At 40.7% G+C, this 27,591-nt stretch overlaps 1 protein-coding gene across 1 annotated transcript in view; it reads left to right on the top strand.

Moving 5' to 3' along the window:
- LOC123760680 (deoxynucleoside triphosphate triphosphohydrolase SAMHD1-like) overlaps positions 1 to 25,826 on the top strand; it is a 277,020-nt gene extending 251,194 nt beyond the window's left edge. The window contains exons 11-12 of the mRNA XM_069328381.1: positions 10,171 to 10,280; positions 23,346 to 25,826. Coding sequence (XP_069184482.1) covers positions 10,171 to 10,280; positions 23,346 to 23,362 — 127 coding nt within the window. The 3' untranslated portion in view covers positions 23,363 to 25,826. The remainder of the gene's footprint in view (positions 1 to 10,170; positions 10,281 to 23,345) is intronic.
- The last annotated feature ends 1,765 nt before the right edge of the window (positions 25,827 to 27,591 follow it).

The raw sequence follows: 27,591 nt of genomic DNA, 5'->3' as shown, positions 1-27,591 counted from the left end.
GCTCTCCTTAGCTGGGTATGGGACGGATGAGATACAGACTCGATGATGTCTATCTGTTCCCTCCGTTGATCGAGGTATGGATTATAACTTGAAATGGAACAAAATGATATTCAGCATGGGTGAATGGTGTTGGGGTTCACCTCATTAAGAGAGGGGCGAGTAACAGTCTACTCAATGTCCTCACCGTAACCCTGCGGGTCTTCACTCTATCCTCGCGGCGCCACTGTATGCCAGGAGAGTATCCCAGTCAATCCCAACCGGCCTCTGATCGAGAATAAGTGGGAACACAGCTCGTACTCTCTACAGCTTGTGTGCCCGCCCCGACACACGGCTCTACTACTAACCACAAGGTCGCCAACTGGTGTTTCCCGTGTCCAGTAACACGTCAGTGGTTTTGTTGAATTGTGGTAGCAGTGGCAAGGACACACTCAATAGATCTGATATCAGGCAGGTATTTATTTCTGTCACTCTTTCCTTTCAGGTATTATATAGCCACAAGAAATATGGAGGGGATGATATAAACACCAAGGTATTTTGTATTTTACTTAAAACTCATTCAAAGACATCACAAGATTATATCAATAAGCAAACGGCTGTTTCAGGCGGAAGTCGCTCGTTCCCACATATAATCATGAACTCGCCAAGCTGGCAATGCTCCCCCTCACGTCAATGTCAAAATCAGCTGGGCGGCTCCCACCGCGCGAATGTTCGTGTACTTGCTTGCCTGGGGCGTGATGCGCCTGTTTTGTTTAAATTCTCAAAAATCACTAGAAGCTCGAACACACAATATTCGCGACAATAGCATGTAAATACTTCGCTGCACTGATCTTGAGCTCAATCAAACATTTCTATATTAATGGATGCAATAATTCACTATCATGGTATTATACACTGCCCTTCATTTAATGATAATGTATGCAAGTATATATCACTGGAGTTCTCAGTAATTCCTTTCGTGGGCGATAACACAATTAATCACTACACACATGAATGATTATTCAGTACACAAGCATAGACTTATATATATATATATATATATATATATATATATATATATATATATATATATATATATATATATATATATATATATATATATATATATATATGTTTCATTGAATATGACTGCATATTCTGTATTTATTATTTTCTGGTTTAGGGCTTCTATCCCTCTAACTATTTTCTTAGCATCAGGGCTTAATTGAAATAGGAGTTCTCCAAAACTCATTTTCGTACTTTTAAGGTGAAGAAAAGAAGTGATTTACTATAGAGTGTATTACACTTATTTGTATAATTTGCACGACGTTTCGAACCTCCATGGTTCATTCTCAAGTGAACAGATCTTACAATACTAGTTGATTTTATACCCGCATTAGGTCAGGTGATAATACAATGAAGGTGAAAACATGGGGGGATACATAAGGGATAAACATAGGGGCTGCAGAAGGCTTATTGGCCCATACGAGGCATCTCCTATCTAAACACAAAGATTAATCCAGTGTAATTGGCCTGTTATGTTGGACATTGTCTTCTGTGTTGGCATCGATATGTTCTTGTCTTGTCCTTACTCTCATGGTGGGTAGAGTAAATAGTTCCGTGATTTGGGTGTTCATGGTAGGCCGCTCTATTCTTATGTGAATTGCCTCAAGAATTTGTAATCTTCTTGAATCTTGGGTTTTGTCTATTATGCAAGTATTCTTGTTCAACATTTCTCTTGTTAGAGTAATGTCATGGGCTTGTCTCATGTGATTCCTAGGGGCACCAGATTGAAGATGGCATGTCAAACGCCTCGTCAGCTTGGTCGACGTCATACCTATGTACTTACATTGAAGGTTACATCCTTCGTGGGGGCAAGTGTACATGTATACAACGCTTGACTGCTGTAGAGGGTTCTCCGTCGGCTTCGGGCTGTTTTTGATAAGGAGTTCGGAAGTCTTCTTGGTTTTGTAGAATATTATCAGCTGAACTACTTGCAGAAGCAGGGAAAAAACGAGGAACATATTCATCTACAATCTTAACCCCACGACTCAAAGAAGCAGCGAAACAACTAAAAAATCTGAAAGACGTAACAATAAGAAAAGCCGACAAAACAGCAGCATATGTATTGATTCCTACCCATGAATACATGAACAAAATTAGCGACATCCTAAGTGACGACTCCAAATTTCAACGAATCACGAGGAACCCCGTAGAAGACCTTAAGCGGAAAGTAAACAAAACAATTACAGCAATCAACGCAAAGAAAGGTAGTGTGCATTTCAATAAACTTCAAGGCGACTATGGCTTAGGATATGCCTACGGCAATGTTAAGACGCATAAACCAGGTAACCCACTACGCCCTATAATCAGCCAAATACCAACCCCAACTTATCACCTGGCAAAGAAACTTAATGAACTCCTAACTCCATACACTCCAAGTAAGTTTAGTCTACAATCATCAGCAGATTTCCTAGAATTGATCAAATCTACCCAGCCCGATGGAATCATCGCTTCCCTGGACGTTGAATCCCTTTTTACCAACGTCCCAGTCGACACAACCATAGGAATGATACTGGACAGAGTATACAGAGACGAGAGCACCCCCAAATTAGACATACCTGAGCCACACTTGAAAAGTCTTCTCGAAGCATGTACAAAGGAAGCCCCTTTCATCAGTCCACAAGGAGACATGTATTTACAAATAGACGGAGTAGCAATGGGCTCCCCCTTAGGAGTTTTATTTGCTAATTTTTATATGGGAACCATCGAAGATAGGGTCTTCAGTAGCAGACAAAAACCAACTGTATACTGCCGTTCTGTAGATGACATATTCGTAATAGTAAAAGACTCAGATGAACTAATTGACCTAAAAAGACACCTAGAGAGAGAGTCAGTACTCCGATTTACACATGAAAATAGTGAAAATAACAGTCTGCCATTCTTGGATGTACTAATAACAAAAACAGGAACCTCTTTAAGCACCAACGTATATACCAAGCCCACCAACATAGGATTATGCCTGAACGGTAGAAGTGAGTGCCCCCAAAGATACAAAGCCAGTGTTCTCAATGCTTATATTCGTCGAGCGCTTACCCACTGCTCTGAATGGAGCAACGTGAGTAGAGAGTTTGAAAGAGTAACTCAGGTATTGGTGAACAACGGATATAGCAACGCGGAAATAAACGCTGCTATAAGAAGACACTTGGACCGTTGGTATAATTCAGAACCTAGAACAGAAACCACAACACCCCCAATAAAATTATATTACAAATCAACCATGCACAGTGAACATATAAAAGAGGAAAGAATAATGAAAGAAATAATCCGTAAAGGAGTAAAAAGCACTACTCCTAACCAAAACATAAACCTGATAATATTCTACAAAACCAAGAAGACTTCCGAACTCCTTATCAAAAACAGCCCGAAGCCGACGGAGAACCCTCTACAGCAGTCAAGCGTTGTATACATGTACACTTGCCCCCACGAAGGATGTAACCTTCAATGTAAGTACATAGGTATGACGTCGACCAAGCTGACGAGGCGTTTGACATGCCATCTTCAATCTGGTGCCCCTAGGAATCACATGAGACAAGCCCATGACATTACTCTAACAAGAGAAATGTTGAACAAGAATACTTGCATAATAGACAAAACCCAAGATTCAAGAAGATTACAAATTCTTGAGGCAATTCACATAAGAATAGAGCGACCTACCATGAACACCCAAATCACGGAACTATTTACTCTACCCACCATGAGAGTAAGGACAAGACAAGAACATATCGATGCCAACACAGAAGACAATGTCCAACATAACAGGCCAATTACACTGGATTAATCTTTGTGTTTAGATAGGAGATGCCTCGTATGGGCCAATAAGCCTTCTGCAGCCCCTATGTTTATCCCTTATGTATCCCCCCATGTTTTCACCTTCATTGTATTATCACCTGACCTAATGCGGGTATAAAATCAACTAGTATTGTAAGATCTGTTCACTTGAGAATGAACCATGGAGGTTCGAAACGTCGTGCAAATTATACAAATAAGTGTAATACACTCTATAGTAAATCACTTCTTTTCTTCACCTTAAAAGTACGAAAATGAGTTTTGGAGAACTCCTATTTCAATTAAGCCCTGATGCTAAGAAAATAGTTAGAGGGATAGAAGCCCCAAACCAGAAAATAATAAATACAGAATATGCGGTCATATTCAATGAAACATGTTTGAAAGAAAACCTGCTGCCAGTATACACCAATATATATATATATATATATATATATATATATATATATATATATATATATATATATATATATATATATATATGTATATATATATATATATATATATATATATATATATATATATATATATATATATATATATATATATATATATGTATATATATATATATATATATATATATATATATATATATATATATATATATATATATATATATATATATATATATGTATATATATATATATATATGGATGAATCATAGACATCAATAATGGTAATAACATAGTTACTGGGCACATAGCCTAACTCCAAATACTGGCATATTTATATATATATACTCTCTCAATAACTGATCATATTAAAGTCTCATGAAAGACATTATCAACACAGTAAATTCATCAATTACTCCGGGTGCCTGCACACACCAATAATAGTAATAAATTTCGTGAGTACTCTATATAGTCCCACTCTGCACACTGGTGCCTTACTGTGACATAGGTGAGCCTTGCTCACGACATACAAAATACTCTGGCTAAATAATATAGCTGACTAAAGGGGAATTGGGAGGGAAACTAGAATCACCTACTTCCACCTATCCTCCGGTGAGAGTTGAGTTGTAGCTCCTGGTCCAGGCTCCTGCCTCGTGTAGGGAACGCCCCCACACACACCCTGTCGTGTCCTCCAGGAACTCAATCAACGTCCCATCATAAGCGCGTCGTCTCCGTGCCTTTTCACTGCAGGTCCGTGCTCCTCCTCGACTTCTTGTAGGGTTGGAGTCGGTCTCCCGACCGTCAACTTCTCCTCCCAGCTACGGCTGCCTGCCTACGTCTCGGCTGCAGTCGTTCGGATTCCCGATTAGTGTCTTCTTCACTGCTTCCCAGTGGATTGGCCCAGCCGCTACGTCGTCACTGTGAAGCTATCAGACGTCCCAGACGATACTGCCTAGACTCCACCTGCAGAGCACCCGATCCTGGAGCACTTGATGCTCAATATTCCGTCAATTCCCTCTTCGGTCCACACATGGAATGAAGGAAGACCTCTGGCGTACTTGCAGACTACGGGTGACGCGTAAGATCCACGGGAGTGGCGTATTACTGCCAGATTGACAGGATCAACCTTCACACATCCGCCCACCTTGACGTGTCGTGTCAGACTGATTCCCTCCGGAGGATTGGCCCAGCCACTACGTCATCACTGTGAAGCTATCAGCCGTCGCATACGTCGCTGCCTAGACTCCACTCTTGCACAACACCTGTTCCTGGAGCACTTGTTGCTCAATATTCTGTCAATTCCTTCTCTGGTCCAACACATGAACGAAGGAAGATCCCACAGGTGATGGCAGACCACGGGTGATGCGTAAGTCCTCCGGAGACGGGGTAAACTGTCCAACTGACAGGACCCCCCAGCGCACGTCCGACCTCCTTGACGTGCTGTCTTAGACTGATGGCGCCAGCGCGGCGCGATGACCGGACCCCCTTTCCTTCGCAACGTCATATTCGCCATGGGAGGTTTTCATTGGCTCCCTGTGCCACGTCGCTGTCGGTGACCAATCTGGTGTCACTGACGGCACACAGTTTTGGCGGCAAAACAGAAGAGCCAGCGCCATATTGGCTTCCTAAAGGGCCTAAACCACAGGCCAAAATACTCTTCTTTTATCAATTTCTCGGCACATCGAGAACACTACATTCTCCCACATATATCAAACTGTTGCCTGCGACGTAGAGAACGCTCGGGTAAAGTGGACATGACTCTTACAGCAGGCGTGGGAGAAATATAAGGGGGGGAACACCGTCACAATGGGAAAATATTATTATACTTGTGTTTGCTTGCAAGTGGATGTAATACAGATACGAAGTACATTTATATATGATTCCTACGTTTATGAGAAGCTTCATTCCGACGATGACCTCCTTAAGAGGCAGGTGAGCAGTAAGGACACTTCACGGTTTTGTAAACTGAAATTGAAAAGAACATATTTAAGTGTGTGGAATGTAATAGCCCGAATGAGTAAATATTCACACACTATAAGAGAGAGATAATAGTTTACACACCCGATATTTCACCTGTGGATGCCATAAAATGAACTGTGGAATATTAAATAAGAATAACACTCACGGTTATCGCAGAAAATCTGCTGACATCGCTTGCATTTGATGTCGTAATGGCCTAGGGGCAGTTTTTCACAGCTTGTGCACTGAAGACGACATAGTTGATTTGGTGATGGAATATAGAACACACCGCATTTCATGCAGGCTGTTAAGGTTCGTCTTTCCATGACGCGGAACTGTATGGTGTGTGTGTGTAGTGAATGAAGACTCGCAACAAACTAACGGCGCGTTTGAGTGTGTGTGGAGGGAAACGATCCCGGTCAAATGAGAAGTGAATGATGGTTGGCAGGTGAGGGCCAGCTTGCGGAAGTAAGAACAACGCCCCTCCTTAACGAATCCGCAGTGGTGGGAGAGGCCTGTTGGGGTGAACATCTCCCAGACCTCTCTGAAGACATTGAAAAACGATTAAGGCTAATGGATCACATCCGCAAGAGGCTGCTCTCTCATACCCCCCTCAACACTTCCGGCCTCCTGTAGGGGGAACTAATGGATGTCATTGATATCCTCTCAGTTATGGGAGCTTCCCCCCTCCCTTCACAACATAACCTACATACTCCTCCTCCTCCCTACATGACTGCACACCATCCACATAGCTTCCATCCCCTACCCAACATGACACTCTCAAGCGATGCCTGGCCGGACGCCACGCGTCATAACATCCGGGGAAACCTTTGAGATGATGTACTCATGCCCACATACTTATCCTCCCCCTCCCCTGTTACCTACATGACCCACAAAGTCCTCCTGACGGTACCCATCCCTTACATTTTACCCCTGCGACCCAAAACGTCCCCCACGACGCAACCCGTCCCATTCTACGGACTCCCACACCATTTTTGACTCTGACCGAGTTCAATCCCTGAGGTTCTCCTCAGGTTTGGGACGGTTCTAGTCTCAATTTCCGCTACTGACACCTTCCTCCTCCCTCCCCTCCAACACCCTTCCCTCCCTTCTTACACCTCTACCAAGAGATCCCTCCACCCTCCCCCTCCTCCACCCGGTGTTTCCCTTCACCCGCACACGCGCCATCTCAACTCAAGAAAGAGGGAAGGGAGGAGAGAGTGTGGGGGCCGGGGGGGGGGGTACCGGTGGAGTACGGAGGCGAACGGGAGGGGGGAGAGGGAAAGTGTGGTATATGGGAGGTGAGATGGAGATGGAGGAGAGACAGCTGGACGGATGTGTGGAGGGAAACGCCAGGTGGAGCAGAGGGAGGGTGGAGGCATCTCTTGGTAGAGGTGTAAGAAGGGAGGGGAGGGTGAGGAGGGGAGGGAGGAGGAAGGTGTCGTGTAGTGAGAGAGGACACTACTCGTGAGTGTGGCGGGGGAGAGACACACACGTTAAATATTGCTTCTACTGTGTTTGCAGTCATAATGCTTGCATATTGTTTGCTGGTGAAAATGGTTGTAAGTAATACATTCTGAACGTTACAAGTATCTATGTTTTAAGTTATGTATATAGCTTTAATATTTACGAAAATACAACGTAAAAATATGATTTGGGACGTGAACGGAGCACAAGAACTACAAGTTGATGATTGCTAATTACAAAGAAAAACTGTCTTGGAACTAGAGCCGAGCCCAAGAACTACATCATGTTATTTGAATTAGTACTACATATAACATTTTTAAATTTCATAGCTGTATGTCAAATACCTAAGAAATTATACAGATGAACTATGACTTGGGACGAGAGCTAGAGCCCAAGAACTATTTTTTTTTCATTATACTCCATCCAAAATACGACTGCTTAAAATTTCGTAAATATCGGATTAATAGTTATGATACAATGTGAGGCCTGTGTCGAAACGAATGGGGAGACCCAGAGCTAATGTCCGACCTAACCAGAATCTTGCCCAAATACTGGCGGCTTATAAAAATACATCTCCATTTCATAGGTGTGCTATTTCCCATTTAAAAAAACCTGTTCACCGTAAGCCAATCTTGGCCCAAAATTATGAGTTCCGAATTTGGAATGAGTAATATCCACAACACTCAAGAAGCGATTAAGATTAATAGATTAGGAGATTTGAGATTAACAACTCTCAAAGTTGAGAGTTGCAGAGTATGAGACGCCGTAATACAGTAAGCAGAACTCTGCGCAAAGCCAAGACGAACCTTTTCAGCGATAACACCAAATCTGAAAATCGGGCCAAAATGAAGAGTTATGCATTTGGTGTCATGTACTGTTACAGCTCACCTACCATGTTTACGTCTGTCCAGTCTATCCTTCCCAAGAAGCTCCTTAATTAATCAAAATGATATTTTTGAAAATCTGGCACCAGAACAGAACTTTCTCTTGCACATGTATTTTATTCTATGCTAAATCTGATCACTGTGAGCACTGTTCCCTAGCCCACTCCCCATTTCTGGCATTAATTGGTGTCTCCCTGTTAGTTAACAATAAGTCTAAAATATTTTTTTCCCTTGTTGGTTCATTAATGTGTTGCTTGACGAAGCAATGTTCGACCAATTCTTAACAAAAATCTTCTCTGCTTCAATATCCCTTTTGTTAATTCAGTTTACCAAAACACAAAAACTGTTTGATATTATGTTCTCTAGGTAGTTCACTGCATGGATGCTTTTTCCATTCAATCGATGTTTGGTGGCCTGTATATAACTATTATTTGAATATTAATATTTTCACTTATTTACAAGCAAATAGTTTCTGTATGTGGCTAAATTTTAATCCTATCTATGATTTTAAATTTCCAATTTTCGGTAACAAATATTCTCCTCATCTCCACTTCTTTGTCTAATCTATCTATCTTTGCGAAATTGAAATTGAATCCCATAATTTGATATTTGTTCTCTGTTTTCTACATTCATCCACGTCTATTTTACCCTAGTAATATCTATTTCTATGCAGATGTGAGCATTTAAATTATCTGGGGTAGCGACCCAGAGCTCGCATAGTGAGAGTGTAGTCTAGACCGTCTCTGTTGAGAGTGAGTGTAATCCCGTTACTGGTGCGCGGTGGGCTGGATTGGTTAGATAGTTATCAAGAGAGGGCACTAAGCCAGTACCACTATATAGCAACGGCAAGGAATATAACAACAAGGATCTGGGATATGACAATAAGGATCTGGGATATGACAACAAGGATCTGGGATATGACAACAAGGATCTGGGATATGACAACAAGGATCTGGGATATGACAATAAGGATCTGGGATATGACAACAAGGATCGGGGATATGACAATAAGGATCTGGGATATGACAACAAGGATCTGGGATATGACAATAAGGATCTGGGATATGACAACAACGATCTGGGATATGACAATAAGGATCTGGGATATGACAACAAGGATCTGGGATATGACAATAAGGATCTGGGATATGACAACAAGGATCTGGGATATGACAACAAGGATCTGGGATATGACAACAAGGATCTGGGATATGACAACAAGGATCTGGGATATGACAACAAGGATCTGGGATATGACAACAAGGATCTGGGATATGACAAGGATCTGGGATATGAAGGGAAGGATATAGGACGGAGGGACGGAACTGTGCTCAACCACTTTGACCGTTGGGAATCGAATGCCGACCGACCGGCAAGAAACGAAACCGTAGCCCAACCGAACAGACCAAGTGGTTAGGCAGTGAGCTAATCTCTAGGTTACTGGACAGTGGTGGAGTAGATAGTGAGGTAAATTCCAGACTACTGGTCTGGGGACAAATTCTCTCCGAACTCTTATTTTTTAAATAGTTGCTTCACGACATTGTGATCAAACCTCGTGGAATTATTAATTAGTGTTCCAGAGTCGTAAGTTACTACTGCGCATGGTGCTAACGTCGAATTATTGTGGCAATGTTTTCCTCCTACAGCTACCAAGACGTGAAACTTCACTTGATTTCCAAGAATGGAAAGGATCACAATATTGGAGAGGCGAAAAAGACTTTCATTGATAAGGTTAATGAGATGTTCCCTATGCCAAGTAAGTTAACGTTTTCTGCATTTTCCGTACAGGTATCAGGAAAATTTGTAGCAAAGTTACTTGCTATTTATTGGATTTCATTGATATAAAAAAATTATTGAATTTATTTGATTGGATTTTATCGATGTAAAATTTATTTTATTGGATTTATTCATTTAATTTTACCGATATAAAATTCAATAAGCCTTTTGGATTTCTTATATACAACCCGGAAGTCATTATTATTCTTGTATAATATAAACCAACGTTGGTTAATGGTGTTTGGGGTTTATATCTGTGTCTAGTGCAACATGTCATGCAAGATCGCTGCCATGATAACCAAAGTCCTCTGTGTCTAGGGCAACATGTCATGCAATATGGATGCCATGGTAATCAAAGTCCTCTGTGTCTAGCCCAACATATCATGCAAGATGACCGGATGAAAACCAAAACAGACGACGAAGTTCCGGTCCGTTCTGGGCCATTATCAAGTTGACTGTCACTATTAAGTCAATACAGTCGACTTGATAATGGTCCAGGACGGACTCGAACGTCGTCGTCTCGACATCTTCTTATGAGCGGTTTGGTGATCATATCTTCAGCCACGTTACTGTGACTCAACATCAGTAACCAAAACAGGTTTATGTAAACTTTCAGTGTAGGGAAGGTGGTGAAGGGTAGGGAGGTGGTGAAGGGTAGGGGAGGTGGTGAAGGGTAGGGAAGGTGGTGAAGGGTAGGGAAGGTGGTGAAGGGTAGGGAAGGGGTGAAGGGTAGGGAAGGTGGTGAAGGGTAGGGAAGGTGGTGAAGGGTAGGGAGGTGGTGAAGGGTAGGGAAGGGGTGAAGGGTAGGGAAGGTGGTGAAGGGTAGGGAAGGTGGTGAAGGGTAGGGAGGTGGTGAAGGGTAGGGAAGGGAGGGTGGTGAAGGGTAGGGAAGGGAGGGTGGTGAAGGGTAGGGAGGGGGTGATGGGTAGGGAAGGGAGGGTGGTGAAGGGTAGGGAAGGGAGGGAGGTGAAGGGTAGGGAAGGCGGTGAAGGGAAGGGAAGGGAAGGGAAGGTGATGAAGGGTAGGGAGGGGGAGAAGGGTAGGGAAGGGAGGGTGGTGAAGGGAAGGGAAGGTGGTGAAGGGAAGGGAAGGGAAGGGAGGGTGTGAAGGGAAGGGAAGGTGGTGAAGGGAAGGGAAGGGAAGGGAGGGTGTGAAGGGAAGGGAAGGTGGTGAAGAGAGGAATGGGAAGGAGCTATCACAGGTTACAATGTGTGTGTTACAGTGTTTAATCTCATGTTGTATTGAAAGGTTCAGTAATCTCACTTGTGACGCATTGTCAACTTGATGCATTAATAGGTATAAATGAAATTAATTTGTGTAATAATCATCTGACATTAATTAAAATTCTGACATTATTCATGGAATTAAGAACTAATTACTAGGTTTCATTAGCGTGGGAAATTTGTCGGGATTGATTAATGAGGAGAACTACTTAGGACTTATACTGTACTAAATTAAAATTTACTGTACACAAAATTAATACAACTAAAGTCCCTAGCTACGGTTGTGAAGCCTAGTTCCTCTTATCCTAATGACAGACTGTGGGCTGTAAGGATCAGGTTGGGTCCCTAAGGCCGGCCACACACGTGCAGTTTTAACTGACAGTTATGACTGTTCAGTTATAACTGTCACAGTTCAAACTGACGTCAGTTAAAAATGAAATGCACACACACACACAGTTCAATCCCTCAGTTTTACCATGGATTCCGAGGAGTACGATCTTGCCGCTCTTGGTGTATTCTTTGTAATGCTACAAGCAAATAGAAAAAAAGAAAACTAAGAAGCGTAAGCAGAGGTGCAAAAAGTGGTTACTAAGGCGAAATCAATGTTCTGATATTAAATTGTTAAAGGAATTAAGTGAAGAACCAATTGATTTTCTCAATTATTTGCGCATGACTGAAACTGTGTACCAAAAGCTGCTTTCGCTGGTTTCTCCTTTCATTAAAAAGAAAGATTTTGTTTACGTGCCATCTCAAACTGCACTCACCGCTACCACCTGTAGAAATGAGAAGTTGAGAATTGTACAGTTACGAATCCCCACACACGCTCAGTTCAGTTACTCCTTTCAGTTAAAAATATGGAACATTGCATTTGTCGCAGTTTAACTGTACAGTTCTGTTGAACTGACGAAATGAGCAACTGAGATACCCACACACGTGCAGTTTTAACTGAACAGTTAAAACTGCACGTGTGTGGCCGGCCTAAGTATGAATGGAGAAGTTGATTGAAGATCTACAATCCACCTGCAGACAATTCAACACATCAGCTTATATTGTTAATACATAGATAAGATTAAATAACCCAGTTCTATAACTGAACACTGGTTCTGTTTAAATCAAGAATCTAAACATGTAAATAGTCCAGCCTAGCACTGTTATTACAACAGCCAATATTCACACACTAATAAACACAACAATTTGTATTACAGAGATATGATATATGTAAATATGCAATCAAAGGACCATAATATGGTCTAAGTGTACTGAAATAACCATCTTGGTTCAAAGGATTATATTCAATATGATAAACTTATATAATAAATTAGAGATAACTAAATAAGCAATTGTTAACTTAATGTATATCATCAATTATATATACAGATATATTCAATTTATATGAAAAGATTCAGTCAAGCTTGACTTTCAATGGCTGAGGTTAAATAATTAATGAGTGTCCAGATAACTTTAAAAGATTCATTGACTGAAAGATTAATCAAAGCTTACTAAAATCTGGGGCGTCGCCCCGTTCTGTAACGACAAACAGACTTATTGGATAGACTAAGGTTATACAAGCATGCAAGTGTGGCCAATGAACACACTACAATAACACTCAATATACTTATGTTTATACAATCTGAGTGCAGGTGCCTTCTGACAAGTTTCCAGATTTGATAACCTCTTTTGTAGAGCTCAGGCACTATATTATATGTCACAGCTTTGCTGTTTAATATTCTGGTAGCTTTGCTAGTTGATTATGTCCTTAGTTGCATTTGTAATAGGATAAGATGTGGAGGAGGCGGTGTCACTTGGAGCCACTCTTCCCCCTTATTTAGATAAAAGTACTAGGGTTTTTCCTTATAGATATAGTCCAGGTTCTCTCACAGTTCTAGAGAGTAATCACTGATAATAATGATAAGTTAGTGTGGTGCCCTTTACTGAAAATGTTCACAAGGCACCGCATCTCGTGTTCACTCTATTTGCAAACATAACATTCTCTCTCTCCCGGGGTGTTGCTTCATCTCGCGAGCTGGCTCTGCCCTCCTCCATAGGGAGGGTTGCCTTCGATCTATATTTATTGATTATGTTTACTGTCTAGACATATGATTGAGATAAAATGTGATTATGATATAATTAGATATAAGATTTATAGATTATTGGTAGTACATGATAGTACTATTGATTCTTATTAAGGACTAGCTGTACCCGACCACACGTTGCTGTGGCTCAGCAACCTTCCCCCTGTCTCCTAGTCCTCCCAACCATTCCTCACTCCTCTGTCCCCTTGTCCTCCCAACAACTGGGGAATTGTTGAGTGCAGGTGCCCTGTCCCCTCGTCCTCCCCACCATCCCCCCCCCCTCCCCCGGCCCTTTGTCCTCCCCACCATCTCCCACTCCAGCATCCCCTCGTCCTCCTAACCATTCCCCATTCCACCATCCCTTCATCCTCCCCGCCATCTCCCTCTTCTCCATCCCTTCGTCCTCCCTACCATTTCCCCTTCCCCCGTCCCCCTTGTCCTCCCCACCATCCCCCACTCCCCTGTTCCCTAGTCCTCCCCACTATTCTCCATTCCCCGGTCCCTTCGCCCCCACCATCCCCAACTTCCCCGTTCTCTTGTCCTCCGCACGATTGCCCCCTCCCCTGTTGCCTTGTCCTTCCCCACCATTCCCCACTCCCTCGTCCGATGCATTCTCAAATGATTAGAAATCCCATCAGAAAATTGGGAACATCAAATGATCTGATGTTCCCATCACTGAAATATAAGAAAAACAGTTAAGAAAACGAAATGAAAAACAATGAAAAAATAAAAACATAAACTATACTCACGAAATGAACAGTATGGTAAACAACACAGCTCAATTCCATTGCAATGTCACACAAAATAATTAAATCAAACTGAAAATAAATTGAAATCTATGAAAATTCAATTTATCAATGAAATTGGAAACATTGAAATTGAATTGTAGCATATTCAGTATAGCGTGTGTTGCTCTTATGTGCAACAGATGGCACTGTTTAAAAAAAGCATGTTTTACCTGTCACAGGTGTGTCATCTATACTTATACTCATGAAATGTACAGTATGGTAAACAAAATGGTTCAATTCCCCAGGCAATATCACACAAAATAATTACATCAAAGTGAAAATAAATCGAAATTTATGAAAATTCAATTTGTCAGTGCAATCGAAAACATTGAAATGGAATCGTAGCATATTTAGTATTGCTTGTCTCAGGTGTCGCATCTATACTTATACAAATATATGTACGAAATGAACAGTATGGTAAACAACACAACTCATTTCCAACGTAATGTCATACAAAATAATTAAATAAAAATAAAAATAAACCAAAATATATGAAAATTCAATTTATCAATGCAATCGGAAACAATGAAATGGAATCCAAACATATTTAGTATAGTGTATGTTGCTATTAAATGCAACAGATGGTGCTGTTTAAAAAAAAAACATGTTTTTACCTGTCACAGGTGTATCATATGCATAATTGGTATATAAAAACACGAACGTAAGGCAATCAGTGAAGAACTTTCGGAGATTACAGCATGTGTTGCTCTTATGTTCAACAGATGGAGCTGTTTTTCAAAAAAATCATTTTTCCTGTCACAGGTGAGGCATGTATATAGTAGGTATATAAAAACATATGCCTATTCGAATGCAACGTTGTGTCAAAATTTCAAAGCAATCGGTAAAGAAGTTTCAAAGATTTCCCTCACATGAAAAACACAGTTTAAAAAAAAAAAAGTTTTTTCCTGTCACAGACGTGACATCTATATAGTATGTATGTAAAAACCCGCTCAGATGCGAATGGAACGTGTGAAAATTTCAATGCAATCAGTAAAGAAGTTTCTGAGATTATCGATTTTGAACAAACGAACATTTACATTTTTCTTTATTTAGATTTGAATTCTCACTGGAAATTGATTGATTGTTCCAATAGATTTAATTAACATATTCTTCTCGAAGCTTCTAGATCATTGAGAAATCATGCACAAATTCACGTAATCACCATGGGCCCTATGGTGTATGTGATCATAGTGGCATTGTTATATAAGATCCACTTGTAGGATATAATGAATCTGAAGTGATTTCTGATATGATTTTTGATATTATATAGAAATAATACAGAGAGTAATACAGAAATAATACATTTCTTAGATAATAATGTGGATATAGTGGGTAAAATTTCTCACAATTAGCTCGTTGTGACTGACTTAATAAGATGTACAGCTGATTTAATGACACAAATATCTTGCTCACGTTATATCTTTAAAGGAGACGTCTGTTTGTCTGTCTGTGTTGTCGAGGCTGAAGACCAGGGGCTAGAAGCCAACCTCAATCAACTCTGCAGGGTGACTGGTCTGGGGAATGGTCCTTACTAAATTTAGTCCAGTATATTTTGACATCGTCATGGTTGTTAGTTTGTCTTATGTAGTATATATTTATATGAATACAATGTTCAGCAAAAGACTACAGTTATAAAGTCTTCGTAACTCCTGGGTTTATGGGTGGTAAAGGGTAGGGAAGGCAGTGAAGGGTAAGGAAAGTGATAAAAGGTAAGAAAGGCGGTGAAGAGTAGGGAAGGTTGTAAAGGTTAGGGAGCTGGTGTAGGGTAGGTAAGGTGGAGAAGGGTAGGGAATGCGGTGAAGAGTAGAGATGGCAGTGAAGGAGTGGGAAGGTGGTGAATGGTAAGGAAGGTGGTGAACGGTAGGGAAGGTTGTAAAGAGTAGTGAAGGTTGTAAAGGGTAGGGAGGTGGTGAAGTGTTGGGAAGCTAGTGAGGGGTAGGGAAGGAGGAGAAAGGTTCCAAAGGTGGTTAAGGGTAGGGTAGGTGGTGAAGGTGAGAGAAGGTAGTGAAGGAGAGAGAAGGTGGTGAAGGAGAGGGAAGGTGGTGAAGGAGAGAGGAGGTGGTGAAGGGTAGGGAAGGTAGTGAAGGGTAGGGAAAGTGGTGAAGGGTTCAGAAGGTGGTGAAGGGTAGGGAGGGTGGAGAAAGGTAAGGAAGGTGGTGAAGTGTAGGGAAGGTGGAGAAGAATATGGAATGAGGAGACGGGTAGGCTGGGGGTGAAGGGTAGGGTAGGTGGTAAAATGGAGGGAAGGTTGTGGAGGTTATGGAAGGCCGTAAAGTGTTGGGAAGATGTTGAAGGAGAGGGAAGGTGTTGAAGGGTTTTGTAGATGGTGGAGGGCAGGGAAATTGGTGTAACACGAGTTGATGCCTCAATAGTAAACTTAACTGCTGTCACTATTGTAACTCCTGCCCCCTTTTGTATTGTAACCCCCTACCTGATACCACTGTACGACTAAATTTATTCACTGGTGCTCTTAAGTATATTTCCTTAAACCGCCTAGCCAATATGTACAGTTGAGGGTAACCTGGAACTACTAATATCGCATATAACCAATGGTAATGTCAAGAAAATGCTTAAGACCAATTCAAAAGGGAAAAAAAGAAAACAACGCTGCCACCATCCCAATACATATTTAATTACTACAAGACTATTGATAATTACTGAGTAAGGGATCATCCTTTTGACTGTAATTAATACTGAGAGATTTTCCTTGGATGTAATCACTTACTGACAGTTATGTTAAAGCAATTTATTCCTGGGAAGGGTCAACGTCCTTGATGGCACACACGGGAGATGACAAAGGGGAAAACCAAGTGTTACGGCCCTATTGGGCCGCAACTGGGTTCTTTCTCTGATGTTATTAGAGTTAGGGTATCCGGCCCTAAGCTAGTAGTGGCTTTCAAGGGGTGTGTTCCGTAATGCAAGTAAATTAAAGGGGAAGGGATACAAATTCTCTAAATTAAATATATAATTACCATCACCAATAAATAAATATATAAATTATCACACGGGGGGTATAAACATTATAATGTACAATATGGTCTTCCTCTGAAGACGCGGAGTGTTCCACAGTGCTCAACGATGCTTAGCCCTTGGTCCTCTTCTTGTGGCCTCACGATGAATCCGTAGATTCTCTAGACGAGTCTACCCCGGCCACAGGTCAGCCAAATCACGGTCCCACTGGGTGCACCGTCATGGAGGCCTTCAACCACAAATCCAGCCTGTAGCTGGCAGGTTCCAATCAGCTACGCTGCATAGGCCACTCCACGACCGATACTAGGGTTGCGAGCCCTAGGCAGGAGCCTCGTGTGATTCCACAGATCACTCTCCTCGCCACAACACCCCAGTGGCTAGTCTTCTCCGCCAGTCAGCCCCGGGTACGACAATCCCTGGTTCTGCCACCTCACAGGCAGGCTAACACAACAGTGTTCATCCAAGGGGTGACTCACAGCTTCTGCAGCAAATGCGTGAAGATACTACGGCTGCCTTGGGTAGACTGATCCACCGTCCGATTCAGCAGTCGCAGGTTGACTCTGTAATCAGATACGTCATTAGTAATGATGACACTCTAGGGCACCTCACTCACAGGCTTAGACACAAACGTCCACCTATCCGCTCCATAGATGGCGTTGCTGTCTAAGCGTCACCTCACCAGAGGTCAGCAGCGGCTATATCACGAGCTGATTAGGACGGGAAACCAGCCCCTGTGGCCGGTATATCCTGTCCTCACTAGATGGCGCCGTCCATTTGGAGGGGGTTTCGGGAGCTGACCCACAGATGGCGTGGTCGTCACAGCTCCGTGCTCGGACGCTGGGCTCGGGTCCGTAACACCAAATGACACATAAAGATGGCAATTTAACAAGAGTTTATTAAGTCAAAACTATGATCTTCAAAAAACATCCCAAATCCCTACACACAGGCAAATTCCTAAATCACTATCCTACCCTGGCAAATGGTACGTAATTTAGACATAGAACAATACATAAGAGATCTCACATTACCTTATGGAGCCACTGCCTCTCAACTCGGTGGATCCACTGCCTTTCTCCCTATGGCCGCGTGATGATCTGGAGACCAGTTCTCGTCACTTGTACCAGGCACTCTGATTTTAATCTATAATCTGAGTATTTATATACCCAGAAACTACCCCAACCTAGTATCAGTTGGTTGAGGAGAAGGGGTTGCTTGTTACCTACCTCCAAGTGGGAGGTTTGTAGGGTAGTCTGCTCAGCATCAGCATTTCTAAAAAAAATTCATTAAAGTTTGAAGGAGTGAAAAAACGTAGCAGAGGAGAGGAAAGGTGGGGAAGAAGAGGGAAGGTAGTGAAGGAGAGGGAAGGTGGTCAAGGAAAGGGAAGGTGATGAGGGAGAGGGTGAAGGAGAGGGAAGGTGGTGAAGGAAAGGGAATACATTCTGAATGATTTAACAATTCTACCTGACTGAGCTAGGCTCGGAACAGAAGGGGCTGTCACAGCCCCTGTCATAATATGGCCCATAATAACAACACTTGTCAAAGTGTGACTTTTCCTAGCAACAAATGTCTCCATGTTCCATTTCACAGCCCTTCACAGTCTTGTTGTGACCCTTCATTGAAACATATGTCTTAGTATAGCTCTCCAAACCAACACATGTATTTGTGTAGTCCTTCATAGCAACACATGTTTTAATGGGGTCCTTCACAACAATACTGGTCTTGGTGTGGTCCTTCACAACAATACTGGCCTTGGTGTGGTCCTTCACAACAATACTGGTCTTGGTGTGGTCCTTCACAACAATACTGGTCTTGGTGTGGTCCTTCACAACAATACTGGTCTTGGTGTGGTCCTTCACAACAATACTGGTCTTGGTGTGGTCCTTCACAACAATACTGGTCTTGGTGTGGTCCTTCACAACAATACTGGTCTTGGTGTGGTCCTTCACAACAATACTGGTCTTGGTATTACACAAGACAAGTACTAACACTTTATACAAGTTTCTAAAGGTAGTTCTTATGTTGGCCAACATAAGATCTGCCTTTAGAACCATGTGTAAGGAATCTTTGAGAACGTCTAACATCTCCTCGCTGCTCAGCCCCTGGTTCGGGGCGTCTCAAGCAACTTGTTTCGAGAAGATGCACCATCAAATGTAAGATCTCGTGTTGGTACAAGATCGTTCCAACTTGGGAGTCTCGTTGGACAAATGATGGCCCAGGCCAGGGAGGGTTTGTTTCTAAAGTTCACTTGTCATTTGTTTACCATTTTCTCTGGATAGTAATATTATTACTCTGGATAGTAATAGTACTACTCTGGATAGTAATAGTACTACTCTGGATAGTAATAGTACTACTCTGGATAGTAATAGTACTACTCTGGATAGTAATAGTATTACTCTGGATAGTAATAGTATTACTCTGGATAGTAATAGTATTACTCTGGATAGTAATAGTAATCAAAGTGCAGTTTTGTATAATATTCGAATGTGACTTCTCTAATTTTCAATGTCAGTTATTGATAGCCTCCTGATGCGTTTTACACACATGACTCCCAAAGGGATAGACAGGGAGTACTAAATGATGTGAGGTTTCGAATTATTCGTCACGAGAGACATCTCCTCTTGAGGACATCTTTGTTACACACCCGCAGGAAGAAGCCCGTAGCAACTGTCTAACTCCCAGGTACCTATTTACTGCTAGATTAACAGGTGCATTAGGGTGAAAGAAACTGTGCCAATTTGTTTCCGCCTCCATCGGGGATCGAACCCGGAATCTCAGGACTACAAACCGAAGCGCTGTCCACTCAGCTGTCAGGACCAGAACACCGAAGTAATTGACAGACAAAGCGACAATAGAAGACAAGACATATCAGAAGTTTTACACAACTATACACTCATCATGTGGAAAATATGTCAGTGATTATATTAATAAGAAGAATTACTTAGGACTTGAAATTTATTACTGTGTATACCTAAATATTACCCTACATTTGACTTGCAAAACAAAATTATCACTCCTTAGCTCGGGTAGTAAATCCTATTCCTCTTTTCCTAGGAAGGATAGTGATCTGTAGGGGGCAGGTAGGTCCCTTAAGGGTGAATAAAGTTCTTGATTGGACACCCACAATCTACCTGCAGGTATTTCAAAATATCAGCATTGTACAGTATAGCATAAAAATTATAGGATAATAAACATAGTTCTTTGACTATGAACACTGGTTCTTGTTCTAGACCACAAATATGAACAATATACACAGTCTAGCCTAGCTCTAAAATTATTGCTGCAGCCAATAATAAAATTTTACTAATAAACACAAGAAAATTGAATTATACAAACATTATATATATGCAATTATGCATCAAGATACTATAATCAACATGATAAACTAATATGATCAATTAATGTTAATTGTTATAGCGATTGTTAACTTGATACATAAGATATATATATATATATATATATATATATATATATATATATATATATATATATATATATATATATATATATATATATATATATATATATATATATAAATGAAGACTGAATGAAGAGATTCAGTTAATAATAAGGGTTCAGTTACTGAAAGGTTAAATCAATATTGAACAAATTTAGGTATGAAAAATTAAATCAAAACATATTAATGGGGTGCTGCCCTCGTCTTAACGACAAACAGACTTATTGGATAGATTAAGCAGTCTCCGTGGTGTAGTGGTAAGACACTCGCCTGGCGTTCCGCGAGCGCTATGTCATGGGTTCGTATCCTGGCCGGGGAGGATTTACTGGGCGCAATTCTTTAACTGTAGCCTCTGTTTAACGCAACAGTAAAATGTGTACTTGGATGAAAAAACGATTCTTCGCGGCAGGGGATCGTATTCCAGGGACCATAGGATTAAGGACTTGCCCGAAACGCTATGCGTACTAGTGGCTGTACAAGAATGTAACAACTCTTGTATATATCTGTTACGGCCCTCTCGGGACGCAACGGGGTCCTTACTCTGATGTTGTTAGAGGAAGATATATGTATCCGTTCCCGAGCCAGTAGTGGCTATCAAGGGATGAGATCCGTGACGCAAGTAACTTAAAGGGAGTAGGGAAAGAAAGCTAAGAACTTAATATTATAATTATTACCATCACCGTTTAAATATATAAAATAAATGAGTGCACAAGGGGGAGGGGTATTAACACTAGACAAGGGGATTAATCCACAAATTAGTCTTCTTCTGAAGACTCTTGAGCCAGAAGCTAGGTGCTGAGTCCGCGGTGCTTTCTTCGTGGCCTCACGACGTGTCCTCTGAGAATGCCGAGCCTACCCTGGCCACAGGTCAGCCAAAACACAGGTCCACTGGGGGCACCGTCGTGGAGGCCGTCAACCACACGTCCAGCTGGTCTGCTGGCAGGTACTGAGCCACCAAGGCTGGTACGGCCACTCCACGAACGATATAAGGGGTACGCCCTAGACAGGAGTCTCGTGTGACAACACCAGTCACTCTCCTGTCTTCAGTACCCCAGTGGATGATCGTCTCCAACCGTCGGTCCCGGGTAAATCCTTTTACTGCCACTCCACTGGCAGGCTAACACACCACAGTGTTCTTCCGGGGGGACGACGTCACAACAGCTGCAGCAAGGTTCAAGGTATGGAGACTGGCTGCCTCGGGTAGACTGACTCCACTTCCATCACAGTGGTCCCAGGTCAGCTCTGTAAGCAGACACGTCATCAATAACCGGGACACTAATACACCTCACTTACGGGCTCGGGCACAAACACCTGACGTATCCAGCCCATAGATGGCGCTGTCGTCGGAGCACCACCTCACCAGAGGTCAGGAGCGGCGGTGTTGAGCGCGGAACCAGACTGGAAACTGGTCCTCGAGGCCAGTACACGCTGTCCTCACCAGGTGTCGTCGTCCGTTTGGCGGGGGTTTCGGGAGCTGACCCACAGATGGCGTGGTTGTCACTGCTCCAGGCTCGGACGCTGGATCCGGGTTCGTAACAATATCTCAAAAAAAATAAAAAAAAAATAAAAAAATAAATTGGCCAAATTGTAAATTGGCCAATCAACACACTACAAAGAACACTCAATACTTATCCAACCTGAGTGCCGTCGCCCATCTGACAAGTTGCAAAACTGTTTAATCTCTCTTGAGGAGGTAAAGCACTGTATCTTTCATAATAAAACAGTAGCTTTGCTAGATAAATTGGATACAAGCTGTGGCGTTGATCTTAGATTAAGATAAAGGTGTGGTGGAAGTGTTGCGAGTCTCTTAGGACAAGAACTAGTCCTCACTAATCTGGATATGTGTTATTATGATTGATTTTCTAGATTATATATATGGATATAGTTCAGGAACTCTCTAAGTATCCTAGAGAGTAATCACTGGTGATTCAATAAGTAGTTTGAGTGGAATTGTCTATTGAAAATGTTCCTAAAGCATCGCACACTTGCACAGTTTGAATGTAAACACTTCTCTGCTTTGGGCGCTTCAGCCACCAGTCTCTCCCACCATGCTCTCTGTAGGCGGTTGACTGGTCGTGATATATTTATGATTTATTTCTCGTCTAGACGATTAATTTGAGATGAAGTTTGATTATAAGAAAAATATATAGTGGATTTAATAATTATTTATGATTCTTAATAGTACAATTGATCCTTTATTATGGATTTGAAAATACGTCACCGGAAGCTATAATTTTGTTCCAACACTATTTTAATTAATTAATTTCTTCTCGAACCATCTAGATTCTTGAGATTACATGTTCAAAGTCACGTAGGCCTAAGGGCCCTACGACGTATGTGGTCACGTAGGATCTAGTTGATGTATGATAGAGTAGATGAACGATACAAGATAATGAATCTGATATAATTATGATCTGAAATATAGATATGAAATAGAAGTAATAAATTTCTTAGAAGATTATATTGATAGAGTGGGTGGAAATTTCCACACATCCAATTATCAGCAGACAACTCATACTGGGTATTTCCTTCCATCAGCTGCAGTCATGCAATAAGATGCAGGGACAGATTACCCTCACCTCTTACCATCATCTTACCAGGATGACCTCCTCTCCTCGTGTCACACCTATATGGACCATGACCTCTCCTCGTGTCAAACCTATATGGACCATGACCTCTCCTCGTGTCACACCTATATGGACCATGACCTCTCCTCGTGTCTCACCTCTATGGACCATGACCTCTCCTCGTGTCACACCTATATGGACCATGACCTCTCCTCGTGTCACACCTATATGGACCATGACCTCTCCTCGTGTCACACCTATATGGACCATATATTGCAACCATGTTCTTTTGTATTCACTGGAATTCTGCCTCCGAGGATACCAAATTGAGTTTGGTATATAAATTTAAATTATAAATTATAAATTTATTATTTAAGTTAATCCATCATATTATGTATCACACTGAATACATGGTAATTTGCAGAGGTCTATTTCGAACTAGTTAGTAATTTACACACTAAGTTTTTTATAATTAACCACAACATGTAATTATAATAATTTTTATGAATATTTTCAAATCTATAAAAAATGTACTAAACTTTTAGATTGAATTTTCTCACTGCTTCTTTTATAGCAATATGTAATTATCGAGGCATTTTTGAGTATGACATATTAGCGTGATCTTGTACTAGGAGTAGGCTGTGCTGGCGTTCACCTCCGACCATCTGTAGCCTAACGTCATTCACACTATTGCATTCTCGTAATTATATGACTTTTACGTTGATTATCTCACTGATCAAGATACTCATTGTCACGGTCGTCCCAGCACAAGCTTCCCTGGTCTCAGCACAAGCTTTCATGGTCTCGTTATTTCCCTTTTCAACGACGAAAAGTGCAGTAGTCGTTACCAACTTTTTCAGGCGAGAGTGAGAACAAAATTTTAAGTTATTAACTAAGTTTGCATTCTTTGTTTTGGCAGAAGAGCTTGTTTTATTACTTTTGTCCCTGCTAGCTTTACTTTTTATTGATCAAAGTTAGCTTTATTAAATAAATGAATATTTCCTTCATAATTTTGTGTTTGATCATGGTAACCTTTTGTCTGATTGGTCATATGTTTTTTTTCTGAATGTTTATAATGTACTTTATTATATGATTTTTTCATTAATATGCTTTATTTGATGTGTTCACAATGTGTTCTATTTGATGTGTTCATATTATACTTTATTTGATGTGTTCATAATAGGCTTTATTTGATGTGTTCATAATAAGCTTTATTTGATGTGTTCATAATATGCTTTCCTTGATGTGTTCATAATATGCTTTATTTGATCTGTTCATAATATGCTTAATTTGATGTGTTCATAATAAGCTTTATTATCTGATTGTTCATAATGAAGGCGAATGAAAGACAATTTATGTTTAAGGGAATTAAAAAACAAATTTTCAGATGTAACCTGCATTCTTTCTGAAGATATTGCATACAATGTTCCTGTATACAGAACATTGTATACAGTTCTGTTGTATATACAAACATATATACAGGTTCGGATGTAACGTACATTTCATTGACTAAGGTGCTAGGAGACTCGAACCGCAGACCCAACGGTGTGAGGCGGAAGGTCTTCTTTATGTAACCAACATCCTTGAGAAAGTAACTAGGTTACTTCTGGAAATTTTGTTTGTAGTTCACTTAAACATAAGGTGGGTCTTTTCCTTCACCTTCATTGAAGCACTACAGTATTATAGTTTCTCCATTGTTCATATTATGCTGGATTTTGTGTCTTCATACTATGCATTGTTTTATGTTTGGTTTAAATATGCTATATTTGATGACTTCATAATTTGCCAGTCATTATTATTGTTCAAAATATGCTCCACTTTATTATTGTTCACAATATGCTATACTTTATTATTGTTCATAATATGCTCCACTTTATTATTGTTCACAATATGCTATACTTTATTATTGTTCATAATATGCTATTCTTTATTATTGTTCATAATGTGCTTTACTTTATTTTTGTTCATAATATGCTCCACTTTATGAGTGTTCATAATGCGCTTTACTTTATTATTGTTTATAATATGCTGTATTTTATTATGGTTCATTATATGCTTTACATTATTGTTCATATGTTTTACTTTATTATTGTTCATAATTTGGCCTACTTTATTATTGTTCAAAATATGCTAAATTTTATTATTGTTCATAATAAGTTTTACATTATTATTGTTCATAATATGCTCTACATTATTATTGTTCATCATATGCTTTACATTATTATTGTTCATAATATGCTTTATTCTATGATTGTTCATAATATGCTTTACAATATTATTATCCATTATAAACTTTTTCTTTGATTGTCAATGATATTTTAATTATATGATTATACTGGTTTACCAAATAACTGTTATTTTTTGACGTAATTGTAATAATATGTAATTTTTAATGTTAGTTTTTTTATGCTGTGAAATTAAATATATCATTTTTTGTTGTTGTATGACGAAAGGATGATTTTTGATGACTTCCTCTTATACTTTGTTCAGGAACATCCTTTTTGAGTATATAATGGACGTTAGTCAGCATACTAGAGCTCCACTTGTCTGGCATTCCATCCCCCTGTCCCATCCCAAACCCTTATCCTGATCCCTTTCAAGTGTTATATTGTCATAATGGCTTGGCACTTTCTCCTGATAGTTCCCTTCCCTTGCCCTGGTATCGTGGTGCTCAAAATATTCTGATGCAATTTTATTCGCTGTGTTCATCATTGACAGTGCCCAGGTCTTCTGGGAAAGAATCGGAGTGAGAATCAAAGAAGTTGATTTTTAGTCATATTCCAAAACTCTACACGAGCTCAATAGTTCACTCACTAAACCACGATAGGTTTGAGCCTTTGAATTTCTCAAAATGTTTTTAGTAACATTCTTGAAAAATGTCCAATGTCTTCATTTAACAGCTTTCAACTTTAAAATCATGGTTGAGAAAATTTCAACCTTTACCGCCCACAAGATGGGTATGGGGTTATCTTGAGATGATTTCGGGGCTTTTAGTGTCCCCGCGGCCCAGTCCTCGACCAGGCCTCCACCCCCAGGAAGCAGCCCGTGACAGCTGACTAACACCCAGGTACCTATTTTACTGCTAGGTAACTGGGGCATAGGGTGAAAGAAACTCTGCCCATTGTTTCTCGCCGGCGCCTGGGATCGAACCCAGGACCACAGGATCACAAGTCCCGCGTGCTGTCCGCTCGGCCGACCGGCTCCCCCTCAATACATAATAAATGCATAATGCGGTGCATTATAAATGAACTAAACTAAACTAACTTTTAACCTGGGTCTTAAAAGTGCCAGCTACTGTTTTGAGAGATATAAATCACACATCAAATCATTAAGGTTTCCTTGAGTCAATAAATGAGGCTCATCCTATAATTCGACTCCTTCAAAGTTTGTAACATGGTGCGAACTGTCCTCATGTTCTTGGCTTGTCTCAGTGACACCTCCTGGTATCACTGAAGACACCAGTGTCTTCAATGTCTGAGTCATCACTGGCAGCAATAGTTTCTGAAGGATGTGACACACGTAAATCTTCACTGTGAGGAACAGGCTTTATAGCAGAAGAGAGATTAGTGTATTTTAGGGCATGTTTAGATTTTCTCGTAATTCATGTTTTATTTGTCAAACAGAAATAACGCTCCGAGGAATTACATTTTGGCTCCTGAGCGAGAACACTTTGCCCATTCCGTGAGGACTTGAACACATGTTATACAGCAGTCGTGAGGACACCAGCTCTTATCCTGGGCACCAACTTTACAACCAAAATTAAAGTGGTAATTTTGGTATTAAAATTATTATTTTATGGAAGTTTATGTAATATAATATTACTTTTTATTAAGGAACGTATAAATTAATTAACGGTGTAATGTTTCATCTCTGAGCGTCAAAGATCACTTCACCACACACGTAACCATAAGTGTCAGAACGGTTTAAACACTTCCTTGGCTTAATATAAAGACACTGAACATTTAATAAACAACAGCAAAACACTTACACTGTTTACACTGTGGAAGTTAATACAACACTGGCAGGGCAATAAAGTGTGGGAGTAAAATACACTAAGTAACGAATAGGAGAAGCCTTTATATTGTTTATTATTATTCATTCAGTAACCGAATAATTACAAAAAAGTAACATCAAAACTACAGGTGACAGAATAATTCTGATCGTAGACGTGATTTCAGCACAAAAAATGCTTAAGAAGCAACACAAATGTTCAGTGT

Source organism: Procambarus clarkii, chromosome 21, assembly GCF_040958095.1.
Source record: "Procambarus clarkii isolate CNS0578487 chromosome 21, FALCON_Pclarkii_2.0, whole genome shotgun sequence".
NCBI classification, from domain to species: domain Eukaryota; kingdom Metazoa; phylum Arthropoda; class Malacostraca; order Decapoda; family Cambaridae; genus Procambarus; species Procambarus clarkii.
The sequence above is the reverse complement of the archived record's forward strand: the minus strand, read 5'-3'. Positions and strand labels throughout refer to the sequence as shown.